A 24,038-nucleotide genomic window follows, 5' to 3' on the forward strand; every position below is an offset into this window, starting at 1 on the left:
TCCTGGCAAAATCAAGGAGGGAAAACCCAAAACCCGTTGGGAAGCTGCTGCCACCGTGGTTTTTCTTGCCTGTAGCCGGAAGGCGCCCGAAGAGGCTCCTGCGGCAGGAAGCGCCCGCGCTGCTGGGGTGACTCAGCGCGGAGGGGCCCCCGCGCCCCCGTGGGTGCTGCGGCCCTCGGAGGGACCCTGGGCCTGTGCGTGGTGGCACGGGCTGCGAGCAGAGGGAGAAAAGCAACCCCTGAACCCCCAAAATCCCCCGAACATGGCGCGCTGCCCCCCAAAATGATGCAATCTGCAAGAGGAAAGCGACGCGCTCTCCCCAAAAATGATGCGCGCCTCCCCAAGAAAGTGAGGTGCCCTCCCCAAAACTGCTGCGCCCTCCAGGAGAAGATGCTCCCCCCCCCCAGAGAAGCGAGGCACTTCCCCAAAACGGCCGTGCCGGATTTAGCACCCGCACACCACGAGGGGAAGCAGCGGCTGGGGACAGCCGAGCCCAGCTCCCCGCGCCGGGGATGGCACCGCGGGGAGGGGTTTGGGGTGCCGCGAAGGGGACGAGGGGTGCCCTGGGTGTTTGGGGACGCGCTGCTTCTCCCAGCCGAGATTTGGGGAGCCTGATTTGGGGAGGATTTGCTCCTCAGACTGATCTGGGGAGCAGAGGCCGAGACACAGGCGGTGTGCTGGGCTATTTTTTCAGGAGAGCATCCCCTGGCACATGAGGCACCGTCCAGGGCTCAGCCAAAGCGCAGCAGGAGCTGATGGGGGGCAAAGGGCGAAGCGGCCGATCCCTGGAGCCACAGGAAGGGAACAGAAAGTGCCCACGAGCTGGGGAGCCCCGGCTGGCCCCGCACCAGGGTTTGTGCTCACATCCCTGTGGGTTTGCAGCAGATGAGCTCGGCCCAGCCGGCAGCGAGAGCGATGAGTCAGGGCTCGGGGCACAATGGGAAGTGTGGGCTCAGCAGGGACGGGGACGCCGCCAGCAGCAGGATGGGGACACAGCAGGATGGGGCCCTGAGGACTCAGCCCCTCCAGCACCATGAGTAAAACCTCCCCTGTGGCTGGGCACGGGGAGAAAAGAGGGGCAGGGGTGGGAGCAGGTGTGCTGCGTGCCCCAGCCCACCAGGACCGGGAACAGGACCAGGGCTGGGACCCCACACAGCAAGAGCCACCCCAGCTGCTTCCCCGTGTCCCCACCTCCCTTCCTCCCATGGTGGCTTCCTCCCTTATACAGCCTTTAAAAAAAAAAATAATAAAAAAAAGCGTATAAACCAGCCCAGAAGTGAAAGAGGAATAAAAAAAAAGCCTCCTGCAGGATCAGGGCAGGAGCTGGCCGCGGGGCTCGGTTCGGGGCTGGGGGCTCCTGGGGCACAGAAAGCGAGCGCGGGTGGGAACAGGACCCGCGGATGTGACTTTTTGATCTGTGAGTGAGCCGCTTAAACAGCTTCTGCAAACGGCTCGGTGGCCCCGTGCAGCACAGGAAGCGCAGCGTGCAGCGTTTGCTGCTCTCCTGCTAGGGTGGAAACCCAATTTTGGTGCCACAACACGGAGAACGGGGCAGGGGCACGGCCACGCGGCATTCCCATGTCCGTGCTGCTCCCTCCCCAGCTCACCTGCAGGCCCCCTTCCTTGCTGGGAGGCAGCCAGGAGGAGGATGCTGACCCCGTTTCCAAAATCCCCCTTTTATGCCCCAAAAGCAGCCGTTTCACCTCAGGGCCATGCAGAACAAGAGGCACAGAGGCGACCACCGCGCTCTCGGCCTCCCCCTGCTCAGCAGCCGTTTCCTCTGCACAGAGCCAGGGCAGCAGCAGCAGGGGCAAAGTTTTGGGGTTTCACATCCCCTCACAGCGGGTACGACCAAGACAAGGGGGTTTCAGGGGGTGTGAGGGAACCCTTGTGCCCCCCAGGATCCCCCTCACCCCACACCAGCCCCAGCTCGGGCACTGTCGAGTTTTGTGCACCCCAAGCTGAGGGCCCGGAGGCGCAGGCGAGGAGGAGAGGAGCACGACTTCCTTTTTTCTTCAGAAAGAGATGAAAGGAAGTGCTGAGAACACAACCCCGCAGATAAAACCCAGCTGCTCCGCCAGCACCGGCCCCCTGGGAGATGCTGCTGCACCCCTGCACCCCCAGCGGGGAGCACCCCGCTTCTTCTCGGGCGAGGTTTTCCACCAGCCCCATCAGGCTGGCACGAACAACGCCAGTAAATCTCTTCCTGCAGGCCACCTTTTAATTAAGGAGCTCTTTTCAGGGCGAGTTAACAAATAACGCGTGCGGTTAGGACAAATTACAGCCTCGCTTCGCCGCGCGCTCGCTCGTCGCCCGCGCCGGGCTCTGCAAGCCAAGGCAGCGCCTTGCGGGGCGCGGAGCTTCCTGGGAGCGCTCTCGGCGGATATAAAGCGGGGCCGGGGGCAGGAGGAGGGCTGCAGAAAGCACCCAGGTGCCTCCCAACAGGGCTCCCCGCGCACGAGCTGCTGACTCAGCGCCTCCGTCGCCGGTTCTGGAGGAGGAACTGCGTGTGCTGCACGTAGCGTGCAGCAAGGGGCTGAGGGAACAAGGCTGTTAGGAGCCATGCCGGGCAGCATCGCTGCTGCTGCAGACCTGATTTCACGGCGTGCTGGGGGATGGCACAGCCAGCCTGGGATGCCTCCTGTATGGAGAAGCAGCACGATTTCCCCTGAAATTAAATTTCAAAGCGTTTTCCCCTGAAATTAAATTTCAAAGTGCGCAGCAGCAAGGGGCAGCTGGGTAAGGAACGCCACCTGCAGCAAGGAACCTGCTCGCCAGAATAATTTAAAGGTGGCCCAACTTAACGCTGCGCATCCTTATAATAAGAGAATTCAGATGGGGTTAAAAGAAAGAACAATTTTGCCCAGGTTCAGGCCCATCTGTGCATCCTCTCAGTGCCGTACCCACCGCCACGATGCCCTGCTCCTGCAGCGCGATTCCCGGGACCTCTGCAACGCAAAAACAGACACAGAAACCACCAAATGCCCAACTCGAGTGGAAAAGTTTTATTGAGCGGCTCTCCGGGCCTGTTTGAGCCCCCTCACGGGGGTTTCTCCTCGAAGGGAGCGGGTGGTGCTGCTTTATGGCACAGAGACTTCCACGCAGCGCCCTTGGGTGTGCTCGGCCAGGAGGTAACCCGACCACGCAACCAGTGCTGCTCTGGATTAAGCTCTGGTTCCATTTTAGCCTTCCTCTTCTCCTGCAGGCAGCAGGAGATCGGTGTGTGCTCAGAACGGGGCTCTCAGGGCATCTGGGGGAAGGAGCCCGCTCCTCCCCGCGCCTCGTGCCAAGTCCAGCAGCGTTCCGCGGGTGAGTCACCAACCACGCTGCAGGCAGTCCCGTTGCGGAGCTGTTTCATGCTCTCTCCGTCTTCTCCAGAGCTCCAGCCAGCTGCCAGAGGACAGATAACGTGGTCAAAGATCTCACAACAGAAAAATCTAGGAAGACAGCTGAAAAATCCCCAAAAGTACAGACTTTTAACTAGAACACTTCTGTTTAAGTACTGGACCCACGTGTAACACCAGCACCATACGCAGAGCACTTTCTTCATGCCTGTCTGCTCAGTGTTAACCAAAAAATGCTCTAACAGTGACAGGGAGCTAAGAACCACCTCTACAGACTGGTTTTGGGAAGAGGGAGGTAGAGCAGAGTGCACAGGACTGAAACGTTGGTTTTTTATTACTTTGGTGCTTCAAAACTCCATCTCTGAGGTTCTACCATGCTACACAGTGCAGAAACAGAAGAGAAAATCAGCACACGGCTCGAAGGCGGCCCTGCTGAAGTCAAAGGTTGGCACCTGGCAGAGCTCCACAACAAAAGAGCCCCTTTGTACCAGCACAGTTCTGGTTTGTAGTTCCACGGGGTCCCTCACGGTATTTCACAGTCAGTTTACAGCTTCAGCTCCACCGGTGCCAAGTAAACAGCAGCTCTGTTAACTCCTGGCAACGCGCACCGCGCCGGCCAAATCAACCTACCGCTCGCTTCCTGTGGATATTCACGATGTGGATGTCTGCGCTGCGATACTCCTCATCGTGCTTCTCCAGGGGAATTTTTTCCAGCTCAAAGTCCGCCTGAAGCAGCTGTTATTGGAGGACACAAAATAACTCAAATGGCACTGCCCTTTCGAACTAAGCACGCGTGAAGACAAACTCGATTTAAAAGGTGCCACACTACACCCCACGAAGGTGGGAATCCTTACGGGGCTGGAGCCTCCACGCTCAGACCATTCCACTGAAGGCCTTTACAAGCAGGTGAGCCATTTTTCCCCCAGTGCAGCATATTTGCCCTCATTTTAACTAACCCAGTGCCAATTCAAAGCTCCAGACATCTTGCGACGTACCAAATAAAAACCCTAAAGCTTTTGACAGAAGGTTTTGCTTCCTCCCATCCCCAAAGTGCTACGCCAAACCACAGCACCTGCCTCTGTCTGCCAACCTTCACAGCTGGAGAGAAAAGAAAACAAAAACACATCAACCCTGCAACGCGCTTGGAAGATTAACTTGGCTGAACCCTGACAAGCTAAGGAAGGAAATAAATTACAGGAAAGCAGAACCCATCCAGGAACACCTACACCTATTGTATTTACTGTGGGAGCAGTACCTCATCAGAACCGATCTCAATTATAGCAACCCTCCTCACAGTCAGGTCCCTGCAAGAGTTCGAGGCAAGGCTAATTACCAAAGAGGCGCTTTTATTAACACGTACAAATCACCTTGGAATTCTTGCCCTTCCTTTTTTTTTTTTTGTAGCGCTATTATTTCATACAAACCAGCTCTCCTGTACAAGGGCTGCTTTTCAGCAGGCTTCACGGGTACAGAGTCCAGTCCTGCACTGACCGTCACCCCCACAGCCGTAACCAGTGTTTTGTGTCTCGACCTGCTCAGGAGATGCAGCTGGTCTGTTTTTAATCACCTCACCTATTAATGCTCTCTCGGTGGGGGGCAGAAATGTTTGCAAAAGCAGCTGTACCACTTAGCAAGGAGCTGACTTCCTGAGCTACTCTGGAAAACTCTACCCATGTTTTCCCTATGCTTTCAATTGAACACGTTAAAAGAAAAAAAAAGATTTTCACCAGATTATTTTTTAATCCTTCCAATAACTTCTGCTAACATCAAGACGATCGCTGCAGAAAGAAGACAACAACTAATTGTGAATTCTCTTGCTCCTGTATAAATTACCCTGCCTACCCTGATACAGACAGATATTGCTGGATGTGTAGGGTCCCTTCTGCAAATCTGGGCAGCATCACAAGACAGAGAGGATTTTAAAAACCCACGCAGGTCTGGCTGCCTATTTTCCTTGTGGTCAAAAAGCCCACGTGAAAAACACTTACCTCAAAGTACCTTCTCTCTATTTCAGGATTCTTCCCCATAGTCCTCTGTTCGTAACAGCACAAGACACACGTATCAGGGCCAGTCAGGTCTTTCAGCGTCTTCAGCAACGGTTCTAACGACTGCCCAAAAGAGGTTAAGAATTTCCCACTTAGATTTCAAGTTCATTTTCCTGGTACGATACCCTCTAACTAGAGAAAGTCTTCACCCAAGAGAAAACTTTCCAGTTTTGCTTTTCAGGGAGTTATTTTTAGTGCATTATCTAGGACAAAAAGAACATGGGGCCAAGCTGGAAAGCAGAAGAGAAAGTGAGATTGCACAGAAGATGACTTTCACAGACTGACCAGGGAAACTGCACTAGCATCAAAGCCAAGAACATCCCACAGTGCTGAAGTGGGCATTTCCTTGAGGCACGCAAGAATGACTATTTCTTGACACTCTTCAGAAGTGTGTGTTCTTAAGCGTTCTTGGAATATGGCTCGGATCCAGAACCCTACATATGGAAGCATGACCAGGGAGCCAGTGCAAGGGGCTGGTAACCGAAACAGCGCTGGGCCACGGGGTTCCTCGGGTCATTTCCCTTTTCTGACGACTGCTGTCAGCTCTCTGCACACAACCCACAGCGCTACAGGGCGAGAGCTGGGGGAAGGCTGCAACAGCCGCTTGGCTGAAGCACGAATTCTCCCTTCCTAAGGGAAGTGACAGGGGCACGAGCAGTGCAGGGATAGCACTATTAGTTAGATTCCATTCGCCAATGCACAAGGCAGCTCACGGCTACCAGTCGAAACGTTTTCATTCACACTTCACTTGAAATGTTAAAGAAAAAGGAGAGGGAAGAACTACTAAGATTTTTTTTTTTAAAGTCTTCGGCTGAATCTCAGATGGCCCTAAATCTGTTAAAAATACCCCTTTCAGCCTCGTTTTACACAGCCCTCTAAGACACAGGGACCAAGACAGAAGCACAGGATTTATTTGAACACTTCTCACGCCAACCCCCAACTCCTCCCAGGCAAGCTTTCTACAAGGGTTTCGCGAAGGCCTCGTTTACCTCCTCGTAGTAAATGCAATCAGCCATGAGTATGTAATCAGGGGGCGGCTGAAACTCCGTGACATCTTCACCCCTAAAAAAAGAAACAGAAAAAGGTGAGCGCTGCTTTCCGCCACACAACGCGCTGTGCTATATAAATGAGCACATATAGAGTTAGTGATTTTAGCTTCCATTCCGAAGCAGCGTTTTCACGTTTGGTAACACCGGGAAGCAGAACGGGAACATTCAAGGCTCATACAAACCATTTCAGTACCTTGGCTCGGACTGACCCCGTGACGAGGTGTTTGTTGTTCTCTATATTAACCAGCAACAGCTCCTGCAGCTCCTCCAGGTCGGTGACCGTCACGTTCGCCCTACAACACACACGGGTCACCTCACGGCCGCACCTCCCCACATGCACAACCCCCTTTTTTTTTTCTTTTCTTTTTTTATGAGGGGGAGAGGATTTAAACCCGGCTTTCGCACATCTCCATGCAGCGAAAGAAGAGGAGGAGGGGAAGGCTCCGCTCACCCCAGCGTGGCCGCCATGATCCCGACGGCGCCGGTGCCGGCGCCCAGCTCGAGGACGGCTCGGCGGGCGAGGGGACAGGCGCCGGTTTCCAGGAGTTTGGCGAGCACCAGCGCCGCGTCCCAAACCACACAGCCCACGCCGCCCGCCTCCCGCTGCTCCAGCCGCAGCGCCGGGCCGCCCCGCCGATCCAGCTCCCTCACGAAGCCGCCCGCCGCCGCCATGGCCGCGGGCTCTGAGGCGGCGCGGCCCCTCCCCGCCTCAGGGGCGCCGCCCCGCCGCCATGGCGGCCGCGGCGGGCTGAAGGAAATGGCGGCCGGGGCCATCGCCTCAGGGAGCGGTGCTCGCCCTGCTCAGCCTCTGTCGGGCTCTCCGCTGAAGCAGCGGGGGTCCCACAGTGAGCTGTTTCGTTAGAAGTGCTCCAAAAGCTGTTTTTTAAACTCACCTGTACGTTGGCTGCTACAGGAAAGTGTATTCTGAGCTGCCCTTGCTTGACAGGAAAATCCCTTTTCACCTGAGTTTACTGTTTGCTGGCAGCACAGGGGCAAATGTAAAGATGTAACGCTAACGGGCATGGTTGCTGTAGGGAAGAAAACAGCAGTCCCTGCTTGTCTGGTCATTAAAACCTTGTACATGCTCTCCACAAAAGCCAGAGTTTAGTTAAGAGGTGAAAAACCTCCATGTGAAGACCCCATGGAGAAAGTTCCCCCATCCCTGTCCCTCGTCCCACCTTCCTCACCCAGCCTTCCCGTTCTGCTGGGCTGATGCTGAGCGCCAGCCAGAGGAAAGTCAGCTGTGGAGGAAAAATGGGTTTCTATCACCATTCTCTTCACCCTACACTAACTGCTCTTCCAAAAAACCACAGGTCTGGAAACCAGCACAGTGCAGATGTCTGGGAGAGCTGCAGGTGCCCAATGTCACCTGGAGATGTTCACTTTCCATGTGTGTTTGTGTAAACATGGGGAGCATATGATCAGTTTCCAGCATCTTCCCAGCTTGTTTATAAGCAAAACCCATTCCACAAGTTGCTCCATGGAACCAGAGGCTGTAGCCTGTAAGCGCTGTGGGCACGCAGTCCCACCTAAAATGCCACAGCATTGCTACAAATCCCAGGTGTTCGAGGTCCTCATCCAACATTTAAACTTCCAAGGTTTTAAAAAAGCAGCTGAATATGAGTGGACTGTGAGTCAACATTGTCAAATGCAAAGGCTTTTTGTTGTTATTTTCCTTCGATGTTTGGAAACTGTAATTACTCTCTTTCTTAGCATTTCTTACTGATGCTCACTCCCTGCCCTCAGGAGGAGTTCCTGCATTTAGTAGGAATCCTGAACGGGCCATTCAGACCTGTGGTGTAGTTTTGAAAACTGGAAAAATTTGAAATCTGGAAAGAAAAAAAAAAAAAAAGAATAAAAGATGGTTAAAGATGGTTTCTTATTTTTTCCTTTGTTCTGGATCTGCTGTAGCCAAGTCATAGTGCCTGAAGAAATTATCCTGGCTCCAGAGCAGGAGGAACTGCTAAAACCCAGTAACTCAAAATAGGATCACTGAAAGAAACTAGCAAGATGTTGCGTTTGCTATTAAGCGATTTCACATTCCATCTGTTTATCTGCACTTTTCTGAGGGAACTGCCTTTTCCCACACCAGCCAACTTCAAACCCAGCAATTTCACATTTTTCCTCTAGCATTTTTTTTTTGCTCTTTTTATCCACCCCTCTAATTACGAAGTAGCTGAAACGTTAATTTACTGCTATCTTGGCATTCCAGCGAACCACACTGCTGGGAACCTGCCTGCCTCTGACCACTTCCACAGCAGAAGGGTTACTTTGGGAATGCGCCTTTCTGTACCCGCTGTACTTTTAAAGCTGCTGGCATTGCTCTTGCTGCCCTGCTTTGGAACAGTTCTTTGTTTTTGCATTTTCCAGCTCCTGTTATGCTTGGAAGACGGTTTAATTGTGCGGTAAGTTATCCATACGCAAGGCCTCTTTTCTGAATCATGCTGTGATTTATATACTTCGAGTTAACTTCAGAACTGGCTCTGTGAAGGTACGGGTAATATTTCACGCATGGGAAATGCAACTGGGAACAATGTTTTCCTGCTGCTTTCTAGCACAGGCAGCGTGTTCTTCTAGCACTGCCCAAATACCTTGGGCAACATGTTTCCTCATTATTACCTCTATCGGGAGATCTAATTTAAGAGGTTCCTGCTCTCCTCTCCTCTGGCTAGAGCTTTACTGGCCCTCCACCAGCGCTGATTCACTTCACAGAACCACAGGATGGTTTGGGCTGGAAGAGACCTCACAGTCCATCTAATCCCAGCCCCAGCTGGGAGTCCCCCCCAGCTGTCCTGCAGCCCCTTTAGGCACTGGCAGGCTGCTGTGAGGTCCCAGCTCTCAGCCTTGTCTTCATGAGAGGGGCAGTGACACACCAAGCCCACCTTGTGAAAAGCAAGGGGATCTTTTTCCACATCCAGTTCAGAGCACAACAAAATATGGTTGAAGAGGCACCAGGAGGAGGAGGAATAACTGAGGAAGGCAGTGGTGTTGGTTGGGCGCTTGCTTAGTGGGACCTGCTGCTGTCAAAACCACAACATAAACTCATAGGCTCCCATCTGAATGTAGAACTTCCACCCCAAGCCACTCTTTCACAATTAGGTTTAAGAATCAAAAAATGAAGCCTTTCATGGGTCCCTCCCTATGTGTTTTGTAGGCTGGCAACATAAAATGCAAGTCATCACCTAAAAAAGGCTGTTGTGAGCGGTGTGCCCCCGTGTCATCCCAAGGGGAGCTCTGCTAAACACACACTGCTTCTGCCACAGCTTCACGCTCTGCTTGAACTCCATCACAAGCTGGAGCCTCACAAAGGATCTGGAAGGCATGGCCTGTGAGGAGAGGTGAGCACAGCTGGGTTGTCCAGTCTGGAGAAGGGAAGGCCATGAGACCTCCTTGCTCTTTACAGCTCCCTGAGAATGGGAAGCACTGAGAAAGGCACTGAGCTGCACCAGGGAAGGTTCAGACTGGAGGTCAGGAAAAAAAAATTACCTTGAGAGTGGTCAGGCACTGGCACAGGCTTCCTAGCAAGGCAGCTGATGCCCCATGGCTGTCAGTATTCAAGAGGCATTTGGATAACGCCCTCAGTGACATGCTCTAACTTTTGGTTAGCCCTCAAATGGCCAGGCAGTTGCACTAGATGGTCTTTGGAGGTCTCTTCACACTGATCTCTTCAGGGTCTCGATGGAGGGAAGTACTTTGACATACATGGAAGCCATTACTGGTCAGCAGATGCTCAGCTTAAAGCGATCTGGGGAGGACTTTGCTGAATCAGGACCAAAATAAAGCTATGCTGCATTGTAATATGGGATATGGAACATGCTTCTGGTTTAAGCACTTGTATAGGAAGGTACAAAAAGCTGACATCTGTATGTTCTCAGGAAAGGAGCATGAAGGGGACAGGCAGGAGAAGAATGTCCAAGAGACAGACACCAAGACGCATCTTCCCAGGAGAAGAGAATTAGCACTCCTTCCCAGCCGTATTGTCTCTCCTCTTCCTGAGGAAGTGCCTGACACGGTGGCAGCAACATAAGCAGGCTGATGAAAAGCCACAGTGTGACTTGGAAGCCTGAGCTGCTTTAAATCCCACCACAGCGCTCAGCCTCCAGACAGGAACTGGAAAAAATGGAAACCACTTCTCCAGCTAGAAGGGCTGAGGCATCTATCTGGTGGGTTAGCAGGTGGAGGGAAAGGACACGCTCCCAGGGAGCTGTCATGTGTCACGCTCAGCTTCCTTGAAACTTTGCTTGCAGCACGGTGTGGACTCAATTGCAGAAGAAACGACAACAAAAGCTGAGAAGAGCAACGTGGAAAATTGGGGCATTTTGTATTGCAGACTTACTACATCCAGTTCCAAACCTTGTCCTTACAAGGAACACGCACTGCTCAAGCTCTTGAAAATTAAGACTGGGGTGATTTATTAATCTTGTTAAGAACTCTGATACAAAGCACAGTAAAAGGCCACAGACCAGTAAATAAAATGTGGCTTCTGACCACTTTATAAATGCTGCTACAGTACTACCAGTAAAACAGACTCACTCTCACACCAGTTCAAACAAGTAGTTCAACTGGCAAATAAAAGTTCCATTCACTTATCAGTTTAAAAAGTTTAATAAAGCTTTAAAGTGTTTGCTGGTTTAAATGCTACCAATTTCCAAAATGGATTCACGATTAAGTTAAGTGAGATCTAAAGGAAGGTATTAGGTTTGGAAGGCAAGACTGTTCCTAAGCCAGAGGAAACACTTCTGACCGTATAGGATTGCGAGAGTAGCAGACTGTATTATAGGCCTCACGTCACTTCAATTTATACAGGTTATTAGCATTATCTGTAAATATACAATATAAACAATTGTACATACATGGCATATAGCTTTGTTCTCCAGAACAGTAGACAACTCTTTAGCTTAAGACATCTTCACCTACCAAAACAAAAAGGCACATCTGAACAAGATGCATGCTAAGTACTAGGGATCCTTTCCAGTATCTGAGACAGGCAGTCCTTGTTCATACTTCCTCAAAATAATCAACACCAACTGAGTATTTTGGTATCTTCTTTTAGATTTCAATCTATTTTTTTTTTTTTGTCTTCAGCAGCAAATCAATGGCAATTAAGACATGGCATTAAAATATTTGGGAACAGTAGCTGTCACTCACGAACCTCCAAGCCCACACAGAGTTAGAAGGCAAGTGGCCAGAGGTTTAAAATCAGGAAACGCTGTATATCCTGCCGTTGGGTAATCATCCCATTGTTCTTTTTAAAAAAGGCCACTAGTGCTCAAATTTGAAACAAAAAAAAATCCACAGACGCACCTTTTTTGGCTCAGTGCAATTAAATGATGTCAGTTTAAACTCAATTAGTGTAGTTTACAGTGCAAAAAGATATATTTTGTATACTGGCATAACTGTCGGCACTAAGGACGTGAAACAAGGCAATGCTGCTGATCACCTGAGGGTAATGCTGTCGAACAGACGCAGGCTAGAGTGTGTGTCATCTTATTTTTCCAATTTAAGCTATTTTTTTTGTTTGATCAGCAGCACTTTAAGAGCATAATTTGTGAAAAGTACTAAAATACACTGCCTTCTTCGAATAAATAAAAAAAAAAGGAACTTTACAAATACTATTCCAGTGTCAATGACTACTATGGCTAAGGTCATTGAGGAGTTTCTGCATTTTCTAGCAAAGACAGTCTGTGCAAAGGCGGGTGGGAGAGCTCCCTTTTGTAAGTCTTTGGTGGCAGTTTGGGTAACTGAGGGCTCGAATTCTGCCTGGGCGGGACGGGGGGCGCGGGAGGGTGGACCAGGTTGTTGTGACTGGCGCTGGTCACGCAGCAGCGGCGCAGGACCCGTGGAGAGGGAGTGCTGGGAGGAGTGCCAGGAGAGCTGGGGCCCGTGCCAGCCTCCCTGAACCACTCGGGATCTCTGTGCAAGCGTCCCACCGGCGGCGGCTGCAGGTTGAGAGGGCAGTTGATAAAGTGTTCGGGAGGCCGGTGCGGTACTGGCGGCGGAGTCTCAGGAAGAGGGTCCCGAGGGGGCGGCGGAGGAGGGCTGTGCAGAGGCTGCTCGAAGGAGCCAGTGTAAGCAGGAACACGAGGCTGTATCTTTGGAGGTGGCGGCTGCCGGGGTGGGATCGCGGGGGGATCGTCATCCAATTTTAAACTTCCCTACGACGTTACAAGAGAAAAAGGCACCGTAAGAAACGGAGATTTTTAGGTGAAGAGCATTATCTCCTGAGAGCTGCTGAATTTTCTTCAAGTTTGTTACTGGTGCTGTCACAAATGTGATACTGGCATAGCCCTATCTTTGATCTGATTATGACCGGTATGTTCCCAAAGCAGCTAAGCAGGATTTGGACACTGGGAACCTGAAACTTCAAAAGGAGTAACTGGAGCACTGCATCTGAAATGTGCCAAATCTTCAAAAGACTAACGAAATCCAACCTGGCTAGACGTTCAGTGATTTATTATCAAAGCTATTCAATACAGGGAAAATATACCTTAGCGTTAGAAGCATCCTGATCCATCTTTTTGCGAGGAGGAAGCGGGGGAGGATTTTGAGGTTCGTCACTTAGTTTAGGAAAGCTACCCCACGAGCTGAAGAAAGTCTCTGGAGAGAGAAGAGCCGGTATTTTACTGCTTGTGTAATATCTGAGGAACGTATTCAAGAATATTACACCAAACTAGATGAAATTCCAACAAGCAGATCTTTGTGTTCAACAGCAACATGAACCACTACATTGCAGCTGCATGAAACTCTCATTCATTGCTTTCATCAGATATACTCTTTACAAAGTGGTCTCCCATTTCCAAAATCAAAGATACACGTCAGCAGTTAGCAGTCAATGCTAAAGGACCCAAAAATAAATAAAATGAAGTCAACTCCTAGCGGGTACTTCAACAACTTGCACTGCAATCCTCTCTGTATTGCAGAATGTGCCTGTTTACCACAGCACCTGCAGTTTGGCCACACGGCTCAGTCACACTTTTGAGTGGAAAGTTTGTTCTCTCGGCCCTACGGGTACATACTCAAATTTGGAAGTTTTGAGGCTTTGTTATTAGCTTTGCAGCGTTTCTAAAGCAGAAGAATTATACACTGCACTGAAGAGATGGTGATAACTCCCACAGCGTTTTATTACGTTCCAAATTCTTCTGTTTTACCAAGGAAGAAATCCTCAAAGAAACAGCACAACCCCCAAGCTGTCTGTGACTTTTGTCACACCTTTGCTTTTTTGCTTCGAAGTGCGCAGCACTCTGTACCAGTGCATTAGGCAACTGCGCTCTCCAGTTTGAAATGTTCATATTATGAAGAATTATATATGTCTGCGAAATAGGGGAGTAAAAAAAGAGAAGCTCAAAAGGCAGATGAATACAGGATTTCCCTCACAGCTGTGGTACAAAAAGCACCTCTTAATTCCCCAGCAATAGAACAATTATTTTCACTGAGTGGTAATGCTAAATTATCAGGTTGCTTCGTTTGTATCATTACTCAAACAAAACAATCTTCAAGGACATTCAAAAGAGAAGCAACATCATACTAGAGGCCTGGGAAAAAAAAAAGATCAGACAGTTCTTAGATTTTTTAGACTGCTTTACTGGATGGTTGATCTAAAGCCTGTAAAAAACTCCCCTCAGAACTCTATTTAACGAACACAGTCCATATTTTATCCCAGATTTCAGAGACCATTTAATTACTATTCAGCTCTCCTGAAGCCAGGAAAAGCAAAGTTAAAGGAAACGTTTAATAGAGTTACAGTACTCACTCGACTGTGGCAAAGTGACGGGAGCGAAGATGCTATTGTTACCTGTTAAATGAAAAACGGATTAAAGATTTTCCAGACAGAACATCTCCACTACAGCACAAAGCGTGCTTGTGAATGACCTCAAAGACGACCAGATTTTCTAAGTTTATCTACTGCTAACACAAATTAAGCTTTCCTATGAAAAATATTCTTGAACAAAAGATTTTAAGTTATGCTGGGAATTAAACTTCATTATTACAGTCTGTTGGACACCACCACGTTGTCATTCATTTCCCCTACAGCCCACACGCCCTCAGCATTTGCCATATAGATCTTGTCACTTACCCCCCATGAGGATTAAGCTGCCTGCCCAGTCTGCAGCTCCCTCTTAGAAGAGGCAAGGCCTCTCACAGGCTGCTCCTAAGACCAAGGAGCTGCTCACAGCTACAAGCAAAGCTTGGCAGCCTATTAGTGCATCTATGCTAAGAGGATCATTTTTTAATCAAGACTGCATTTTGCAGCGAGCGCCCTGACCACCCCCCACTTTCTGGCGCTTTGGTTCACATCTCCAAATATACAGACTGGATTCTCTTCAAAGGAAACGAAACCAGAATCTCTAGAGTGTGTTCAGTCCACAGGAATGCTCCTGAAATGCACTGGCGTGGACTCCAGGCTCTCAGCACTGTCTCTTTACAAAGGTGCCATACGTGGTAAAGCAGGCGCAGTCCCTGTAAAGCCTCACGGGGACATCTCTCAGAACAGATTGCCTCAGCTTTAGTAGGCCAAAAGACTGGAAATATCCCTTGTAATTTAACTACTTAGGGCAGGCATTTCCAAACTGCAGTACGTACAGCACTGATTCAAGAACTTCATCGTTCACAACTAAATTTTGCAATGATTTTTTTTAAAGGCTGGCACACAGACCAACACAGTTCGGAATCCCGAGGGACAGCAGCAACAATTATTAAAACATATTTACCATAAGAACTGTTGAGATCAACGTCTGAAAATACGCTGAACTCTGAAGAAGCAGAGACTGGTGGAGTAGACGGCGTGTTTGGAGAAGTTGGTGCCGATACTGTTGATTCATGCTCTGCCTCAGTAATTCTACTGAAACTTATCTTACTCGGTTCCTTTTCAAGTGGTAATGGATGACTTCTCAAGGTGCCGGAGGTGGAGCCGTGTCTGCCGGTATTGGGCCTTATCCCAGGAGATTTTAGGGGGTACGTTGTTTTTCTAGGCTGAAGAAATAAAGCTGGTTAGTACTGCTAACACTGCAGATAGCAAAATCACCAAGTCTCTACGAGTGATTTTAAAAGGTACTTGTCAAATACATATGGAAGTGTTACAGCCTCTTTGCAACTGACTTGAGGTTGTTATCTGTACTACAGGAGCTTACTGAAAAGTTAGGGATGCGGCTTAAAAATCTTATTTTCCAGCTTATTAAATACTCTCACAGCTATGAAGAACAAATAGTCAAATTTCAGATGCACGTCAGTCACGATAAAATACAGGGAAGAGCAAGTCACAATCTTGGCAGGGAGTTATTTCGAGTGCCTCCATAGGCTTGCAGAAGAGCTTCACATAACAGCAACGTAAGATGTGAAAGGCTCCAGGCCCCTGCATGTGTCCAGGACTACGGACAAGCTCAGGCGCATGCCGTGTATGCACGCTGGGTGAATCAGTCTGAAATTCTTACACACGCATTACTGGTGTGCCTGAAACAAGCCTCATCAGACTCAGGTGTAACACAGCGCAGATCAAAGCTGATGCTTTGAAGACGAGCTCCGTTCCCATCCTGTGGTGGTATGCGTGACTCCACCACATTACAGCACCCAGAACTGGACCTTCCTGAAATTCCCATAAGAATGTCTACTTTGGAAGACACAAGCTATAAAGAATTCATGCCCAGATAACAGAGAGAGCAGCATGGGTTTCTATTTTTAGAAAAGGAAGAAAAAAAGAAGAGAGAAATTACTGTAAACAGCGTTTTTGCAACAGTAATTTCTGCCAGTTTCTTGCCATAGTTGCAATATCATCTTAGTCATTCCTCTAAAAGGAGATTGCTAAAATGATTGATGGCTCTTAAAAATTAGATAAATCTCCAGCTACTCAAATGCACAATTACAACATGTAGAAATCGAGTGTTCTTGTGAGCTGTATTTCTCTGCTTAAAAAAAGAACTCTAGGTCCCAGAAGCTTTTCTTTTTTTTTTAAAACACAGCTACACCTTCAAATCATATTTTACTCTGCAAGAAGGTTGTACCTTGTCAATTCTATGCTGCACTTCGATTTTTTGCAGTAATACAAAATACTTAGACAAATAAATAATAGAAATTAAGTTTATTAAAGAAAATATAACATCTATAAAACCAGTTTCTTAATATTAATATTTTATAACAACTTTTGATGCTATGAAATGTTATTGCATATTCTACCAAATGACTATAAAGTAAGAAACCCAAATGTAAACTGTAATATTTTAGGTTTGGGGGAAAAGAAGAATTCATTCCAAAATAAGCTAAAGGCAGTATATTTCAGTAACAACAAACCCCTGAAATAAAAATATTTTTAAGTCACATTTTGCTGGAAATTAATCTCATGAGACAGAATTCCAGAGAAAATGTACATGGCTTACTGAGTTAACAAAGTATTCTTTTTCCTGGCAGCTAGTGGATTTCATCTATGTAATTTACAGGCCAAGACTTACAAATCTAGGTGGTTGCTTGCAGTTTCGAGGTTCAATTTCTAATGACTTGTTGAACAGGTAATCTGTAAACTCCTTTTCTGGTATCTTCCCCATAGGATTGAGATTTTCAAAGAACTTCTAAATGAAACAAGCATCAATAACATTAAAAAACAGACAATCAAACAACAATAAAAAAACACATGCATAGAGCAAGAATTTGAATGAAAAATCTAGCTCTTCACTATTCTGTAACTTTTTGACAGGAAAAAGAGATGGTAGAGTGCTCCCTGATAAAAATAAATAAATAAAAAAAATACTATACAAGAAATAATCAAAGATCCTGGTAAGTTTCCTGAAATAAATGACCTTATTTCAAATACCCAGATGTGTAAAATGAAGTTTTCTGTAAACTTTGCCAGTATTTCTTTTAACTACTTGATCATTTACAGCCTGGCAGTGTTCCAGGCCATACAACCGTGCCCTGGACACTTCCCTTCAGGTAACAGCACAGATCTGGGAAGGAGCCGAATCAGATCATGTGGTAGTGAAAGCAGTGTTATTATGCCAGTGCCATTTTTAGGGGAATTTTGGATGTCATCAGTTAACTACAAAGGACAGGAAGGGACAGAGGACAAAAGCAGGAAGGTCAGAGGCAGGGACAGAATCTGGTGATATGGCACGAGGACAGGAGGTAAGGCATGGTAAGGCAGGACTGGCACCAAGGGCATGGCACAGAGCGAAGCTCCCTGGTGCAGCTGGAGCCTCTGGGTGATGAATTACAACATTTTCTACTTGCTCTTTTCATTTTTAAAGCACAAACCCTGCCATCCCTTGAATTTATTTCACTTCTTGGCTTGAGAATACTGTAAATCTTCAAAACCCTTCCCAGAAATGTCCACAGCAATTAAACACACAATGCAAATAACATTTTAAACAACAGCATTATTGCCCATTTAATTCTTTATGTAACCAAGTTCTTTGTTGCTTCCTGACTGCTGCTGTTCACAAGCTGAGAGCTATGCACAGAGCTGTTTTCTGGAAAGGTTACAATTAGCTGTGCACTCAGGAAGATGTCTGGGTACTTCAAACTATTCTTTTCAATCATTATTACCCCTCTACACAAACACTTGCCTTTACCTGGCTCAGGTTCCATCATTTTCTTTTAATTTACTTTAAATGATCTGGGATGCACTGGGTGTTTTTCTGAGTAACCTCTTGAGGCTTTCTCACTTCTCAAGCTCATGCTGGCTGACACCTCCACATGCCCCATTTATGTAACACAGCAGCGTCAGGAGGCTGGGTCAGTAGGGTCACTGCCTGCTTGCAGCCCAGAAGGGAACTGAGTCCTGGGCTGCATCACCAGAGGGGTGGGCTGCAGGGCAGGGAGGGGATTGTGCCCCTCTGCCCTGCCCTTGTGAGGCCCCACCTGGAGCCCTGTGTCCAGGGCTGGGCACCCAGCACTAGAATTATGTGGGGATGTTGGAGAGGGTCCAGAGGAGGGCCATGAAGATGCTCAGAGGGCTGGAGCACCTCTACGGAGGGCTGTGAGGCACTGGAACAGGCTGCCCAGAGAAGCTGTGGATGCCCCATGGAGGTGTCCACGGCCAGGCTGGATGAGGCCCTGGGCAACCTGGAATAGTGGAAGCTACACCCAGCGCTTTAGGCCAGAAGAAACTGATTTTTCTTCCAAAGTTCTGCTGCTCAGTCAGTGCGTCTCATGCACTGTTCTGCTGCTAGAAAATCTTACCAATACCAGGCCGCAGACCAGCAACGGGATGAACAAGACCCAGAACACGGAACCCAAGAAAGCAGATACCTGGCTCTGGCTGGCCCGTTGCTGCAACATTTTTGTTGTCTGCTGCCACAGACCAGCCACCATTTCCTCCCTCTTCTGATGGTCACTGATCACACAAGATTAGGTCTAGTGCTGGCAGAACGACTGACCATTTTTGGTTGTGTGCATTCTTTTCCTTCTCTTACCCCCAAAGGAGATATTTAGTTTTTGATTACCCGAATTTCTGGCTCTATCCGTAAGCAGTAAGGCTGATTTTGATACTGCTGGATTTCTCCTGTGATTTCAGCCACTTTTCTCCTTTTGCTGAAATTAATTAATTCTTTCCCTTGTCTTTTAAGGAAGTCAGGATTCCCTTCTTCTGTCTTCAAAATATTTGTTAGGTATATTCCTGATAGAAAAGAAATGGATTTGAAAGTTCATTTTATTTCCAAGATCTAATTTCATTCTTTATAATGAATGAATGATAAAAAAAAAAAAAAAGTCCAAATACAAGTAGACCATTCCCTTTAACACTCCAACAGTTTACTAACTGGTAAAAATGAATTAAGTTTGCATTTTACAAAGGAACAATGTATTATTGAAATAAGATGTTTCAACTCCTTAACATGAGATCTGAATTCAGAAAAACATCTTCAGGTCATTGCCACAATCAGCTCACCAATGCAGAAGCAGAGTAAAATGAAGTGGGGTAATACTCATACCAATAATACCAGTAATCTGCATTACTAAATTAGAAAAATAAATTTTATGTAGAAGACACTAAGTCTAAAATCATTACAAACCTAGGAAGTTAAAAGTAACAAATAAATATTTTTTAGAGCAGAACACCACCCATTACTATAATCAAGATTAACACATCTGCATCAAACCCAATTTAAGAAAGACATCACACACGATATTAGCCTATTCTGGTGTTACTTACCAAAGAAAGGCACACAGGGTGGATTGATTGACTTGAGCTTAGCTAGGTATTTTTTAAAGTGATCTTGACTTAGTTCTACTGCTTCATCCAAAACTCTTTTTTTTCTTTCCTGTAGTGCCTAAGTCGTCAAAGAGGAAAAAAAAAAGAAAATAAAAGCTATGCAGATCTCAACAGCACGGTTAGAAAATACAAGGTAATTACCTCGGTTTCTTACCAAAACTTAGCAACTCAAATTAATATTTGAAAGAAACTCTTCTGTAAATGGTTTGGCTCTTGACTACAGCATCATCAGTTCAGTAACTCTTCCTAGGCTCTCTTCCTAGTGTCCACCTAAAGCAGTCAGCAACCATTTGTTTTTGTCTCTTAACAATGTGAATTGTCAGAGACTCTCATTCAAAAGAAGTGCTGCTGAACAACTGAAATCTGAGCTTTAGCTATCCCCTCTATCCCCCTGGTACTTGTGTAGGTAGGAAATTCTGCTGTTCAAGTGTTCCAGTCTGGGGTTCTCTGCCCTGGGACCCTCCCCTTTCACACACATAAAACTCTGGACTGAAGCAATGGGGTCGTTTCAGACAAGTTAACAATCAAATGTCCATGCTGTTTCCCCTTTTTGAGCTGAATACAAGTGAGAAAACATCTGCTGAAAAGCTCCACTTCCTGTTACAAATCCTTTGAGACAACCAGTCCATCTCATGTTGTCTTGTAACTTTTAAAGTAACTCTGTCTCATAATTAACTTGTTTTCTTCTAAGAAAGCAAGTACATTATGGATTTCACTTATGAAGTTTGTCTGATACATTTCTGGATTCTGTTTATTTTTTTTCTCAAGAGCAATGCCCAGAGCTTACCTCAAACGTGTGATCTAATCTGTACACTGACACGGAGTTCATTGCACTGACTATCTCCAGAACACCATTGAAATTATTCAGATCTTGAAAAACTTGCAGGATTTCTATAATCCTGCTCAGCACAGCCACTCGCTCTTCGAAGTTCTCGGTTTCCACTATGCACCTAATCAAAAGACGTAACTTGAGAAGTACTGATAAACAGAACCTGAAATCTCAGCAAGCTAGCAAATTAATTCAGTGGCTAGCAAAATGTCCAAGTGAAAACTGTATAGTGTGTCTAGCAGGCACATTTCGGTGCACTGTCAAAAATCTCAAGTACAAGTTTATGTAATCACATTTTATATATGTTTAGGTTGGAATAACAAGATGATTTTGGCACATACTCTAAAATAAAGCAAGACCCAAGCACAAGCCAGGGTAAGCAGGGTGACCCTCTCATGCTGCAGTATCGATGATGGCATTTTAAGCTCATGAGGTTAGGTATACGCATACGAATTGCTACACCCTTTTGACTGCAGCATGGCCATGTCTTCAGAAGTCCCTAGTGATGCGTCATGAGAAGGGAGAGAGACTAAGCTAAGGGGATAGATACAAGAGCATTTTCAGAAGAGATGCAGAAAAGTGTCCTGCATTGCCTTCAGTGCCCTCTGATGTACTGTAGAAATAAAAGTAGGGCACGTGTTGACCATGTGGACAGTACTGGAAAAAAATCTATTTAATTTTTTTACATGGAGGAAACACATGATTGGCATGGCATGGACTTAGAAATAAAACCTGAAATTACTGCAATACTCTACTACTATGTCAAGATTCAAGGCAACAGAATTCAAGTAAGACAAAAACGCTTCTCAATTTCAGAAGGAGTTAATGCCACTATACTAAAATCACCATCACTTTACTTACTTTTCAAACCAAAGAGTAAGATTTGTAGTGTGACGAATCATTTTTAACAGATTTGGGGAGTTAATTTCCTTATCTTCTTTAGTCCACACGCTACCGACGAGTTCAGAAGGCTGTACTGCCCTGTTATGATAAAGCAAGATGAACAGGATTGTTCAATACAAATAATAATTGTGTTCTGTGTTTGCATTAAAAGATTATTTCTTCCCTTAATCACGACTTGGTATTTCACAAATACAACCCAGTATAAGAAAAACAGTTACTTAAAATAACTTTTCGATGAGTACTTGCGGATAGAAGAAAATCCATTTTTATCTTAACTGAAATTGGTATTTTTGAATAAGCATTTCCACATAAGAAAATTACAAAGGAGTTAAGTTTAATCTCCTGAAGGCAGAAGAAAGAATCTTAAAGGCAATTAAAATCTTTTTTTTTAATAGGAAGCTATAGTACTTGGAGCAACCTGCTGGAAAAGTGACCTATTTCCATTGAAAACCTGTTATCACTGAAGCATTAAAGGATGCTTCACCTTTTTGTTCCGTAAGATCTTAAAGAACTTCTACCTGGCAAAACTCAGCTCTCACATCGAGGCTAGCTTTATTTATGATCAGTAACAACAAAGCACAGAAACAGCAGAGCATTTATGATACCAGACTGAAAAACTCTTCAGAACTAGATTAGAGGACCCCGATGTACCAGTCCTGTAAGTTGTGTAACGCCTAGGACTTTGCTATGCATCTATTAAGCAAAGGGGGAGAGACAATCATGTGTTTTTTATGACACAATAAAAGTTTTTTATTAATGTAACGAAGTTTGCTTTTAACAAGTAGACTATAAATTGATATTACCTACTCATAATACTTTAGTTTCCTCAACTACTGTATTTATTCAGTTATGTTATCAGAAATCTCATATAGAGATGTAAAAACACCTTTTCTCTTGTATATTTCAGTACCAAACAGAAAACCTACTTCCATAAACCCTGTAAAACCAGGGGACGTACTTTTGACTGATTCTATGAACTTCCTTGCTCAGATAGAACTAAGAGACCTCTACCTGTACAGGTCAGACTCCAGAAGCGTCAGCTGCCTAGCAATTTCTATGGGGTGCAGAGTCATCAGGTCCAGGGTCTCGCTGTGCCCAACGCGCCAGATGTGCCACTCGATGGGGGGAGGCGGGCTCTCAAAGGTGATGTTGTGACTGATCCCATTTGCTTGAGCTTTCTTTCTTTTGATGATTTTAGCAATTGATTCCACCCACTTCTTCATGGATTTTCCTACAAAACATAACCCATAAAAAACGTTTTTAATGTCATCTTAACTTATTTTTGATAGTTTAATGAAACCAACAAAATACGCACATGCACTCAAAATACTGCATTTCTGCAGGGAAATTAATTAGGTTTGCAGTTCGTTATTTATTTTTGTCTCATGGGTTCTTGCACTTGTGTCAGTTTGCAAATACACACCAACAAATTTTTTGGTGTCCAGTTGCATTTAAATGCATCCACTGACATGTTTAGTGGGAGACAAGTGACCACGCACACACTGCATTTTACTGTTTCCCCTAAACTGCAACCATCTTTTTGACTGCTAGCTTCACCTACTAAAAGGAAAATAACTGAAAAAAAGTAAACAAGCTTAAAGTGAGAACTTTGCAATATGCTGTACTAGTGCACAGCATAATGAAAAGATTAAAAAAAATACGCTTACACCATCAGTGACATTTACAGTACACAACATCATGGACAAGACAAGAAGTACTTTCAGCACTTCAAGACAAATAACTTTTATGAGACTAACCCCCAAAATTGAATTTTTTCTCTCTGATCAGCAGTAGAAACCTCTGCAAAAGATAAACTATGGGTCTCAAATTTGTCTCAGCGTGGTATTGCCCCACATATGGTCTGACAATCTGAAAAGTAAAGTCTAGCATTGCCAGGACAATGATGCAAAAAAATTGCCAGGACAAAACTGCCATGCCAACACCGCTGGCCCTCCATCTAGGCTGCCCAAAAAATCTGCTAGTTTGTAAAGGATTACTCCAGAGGAAGTGATACCAAATGGAACAAGTGTCCTTTCTTAAAAGGATAATGATTTTCAGCTAGAATTTTAAATTAATGGGAAAAGAATATGGAAAAACTCATTAACCAACAGGGAAGGAATTCTCTACAAATACAAAGCAAAGAAGGGAGGTGAGAGAATTCTGAATTCTCACAAGTCTGTTACAGAGTCAGGCAAGGATGAACTCTACTACCCAAAAGTAAATACATTGAAGTTAAACAATACCACAATGCGTGAAATCATTTTTTGGTAGCTATTTACGTATGATTCAGGCCAAATATTGCTCATATAAAGGAGAGTTAAATAACAGCTCCATTAAAGGCATTAAAATTACTCATGTGTGAAGATATTTTCATGCCTAAAACCCCTGAGCATTAGAACAGCAGGCTGTATCAAAATGGGGAAGAACAGAGGACTACCGATTACCATACCTCTCACACTTGAAATAAACGTCTCCAATCTCTCTAGCAACTCCAGATCTCTTTCAAAATCGTAAAAATGGTGCTCTACCCAGTGGCGAAAAACATTTAATATTCTGAGGAAGAAGAGAGAAAAAAATAATTATATTTTGTGTGTGTGTGTTGTTTTTTTCTAGGACTTCCAAGCTCATCCTATGTAAACACTAAACAAAACACAGGTATATAAAAGCTGAGTT

At 46.0% G+C, this 24,038-nt stretch overlaps 2 protein-coding genes across 2 annotated transcripts in view; both read right to left on the reverse strand.

The window, feature by feature from the left end:
• Positions 1-2,990: 2,990 nt before the first annotated feature.
• Positions 2,991-7,142, reverse strand: VCPKMT (valosin containing protein lysine methyltransferase). The gene is made up of 6 exons (XM_068682228.1): positions 6,890-7,142; positions 6,621-6,731; positions 6,379-6,451; positions 5,333-5,452; positions 3,975-4,079; positions 2,991-3,390 (listed from the first exon to the last, which is right to left on the reverse strand). The coding sequence occupies exons 1-6, from the start codon at positions 7,108-7,110 to the stop codon at positions 3,355-3,357; spliced, it is 666 nt and encodes a 221-aa protein (XP_068538329.1). The 5' UTR covers positions 7,111-7,142; the 3' UTR covers positions 2,991-3,354.
• A 3,684-nt stretch (positions 7,143-10,826) lies between these two features.
• SOS2 (SOS Ras/Rho guanine nucleotide exchange factor 2) overlaps positions 10,827-24,038 on the reverse strand; it is a 52,291-nt gene continuing 39,079 nt past the window's right edge. Inside the window, exons 13-23 of the mRNA XM_068682229.1 lie at positions 23,815-23,918; positions 22,377-22,596; positions 21,324-21,443; positions 20,421-20,583; positions 19,574-19,691; positions 18,867-19,039; positions 16,878-16,994; positions 15,147-15,408; positions 14,189-14,230; positions 12,926-13,035; positions 10,827-12,593 (exon numbers count right to left, since the gene is read on the reverse strand). Of these exons, the coding sequence (XP_068538330.1) occupies positions 12,084-12,593; positions 12,926-13,035; positions 14,189-14,230; positions 15,147-15,408; positions 16,878-16,994; positions 18,867-19,039; positions 19,574-19,691; positions 20,421-20,583; positions 21,324-21,443; positions 22,377-22,596; positions 23,815-23,918 (1,939 nt within the window). The 3' untranslated portion in view covers positions 10,827-12,083. The remainder of the gene's footprint in view (positions 12,594-12,925; positions 13,036-14,188; positions 14,231-15,146; positions 15,409-16,877; positions 16,995-18,866; positions 19,040-19,573; positions 19,692-20,420; positions 20,584-21,323; positions 21,444-22,376; positions 22,597-23,814; positions 23,919-24,038) is intronic.

This window comes from Anas acuta, chromosome 5 (assembly GCF_963932015.1).
Source record: "Anas acuta chromosome 5, bAnaAcu1.1, whole genome shotgun sequence".
Taxonomy (NCBI): domain Eukaryota; kingdom Metazoa; phylum Chordata; class Aves; order Anseriformes; family Anatidae; genus Anas; species Anas acuta.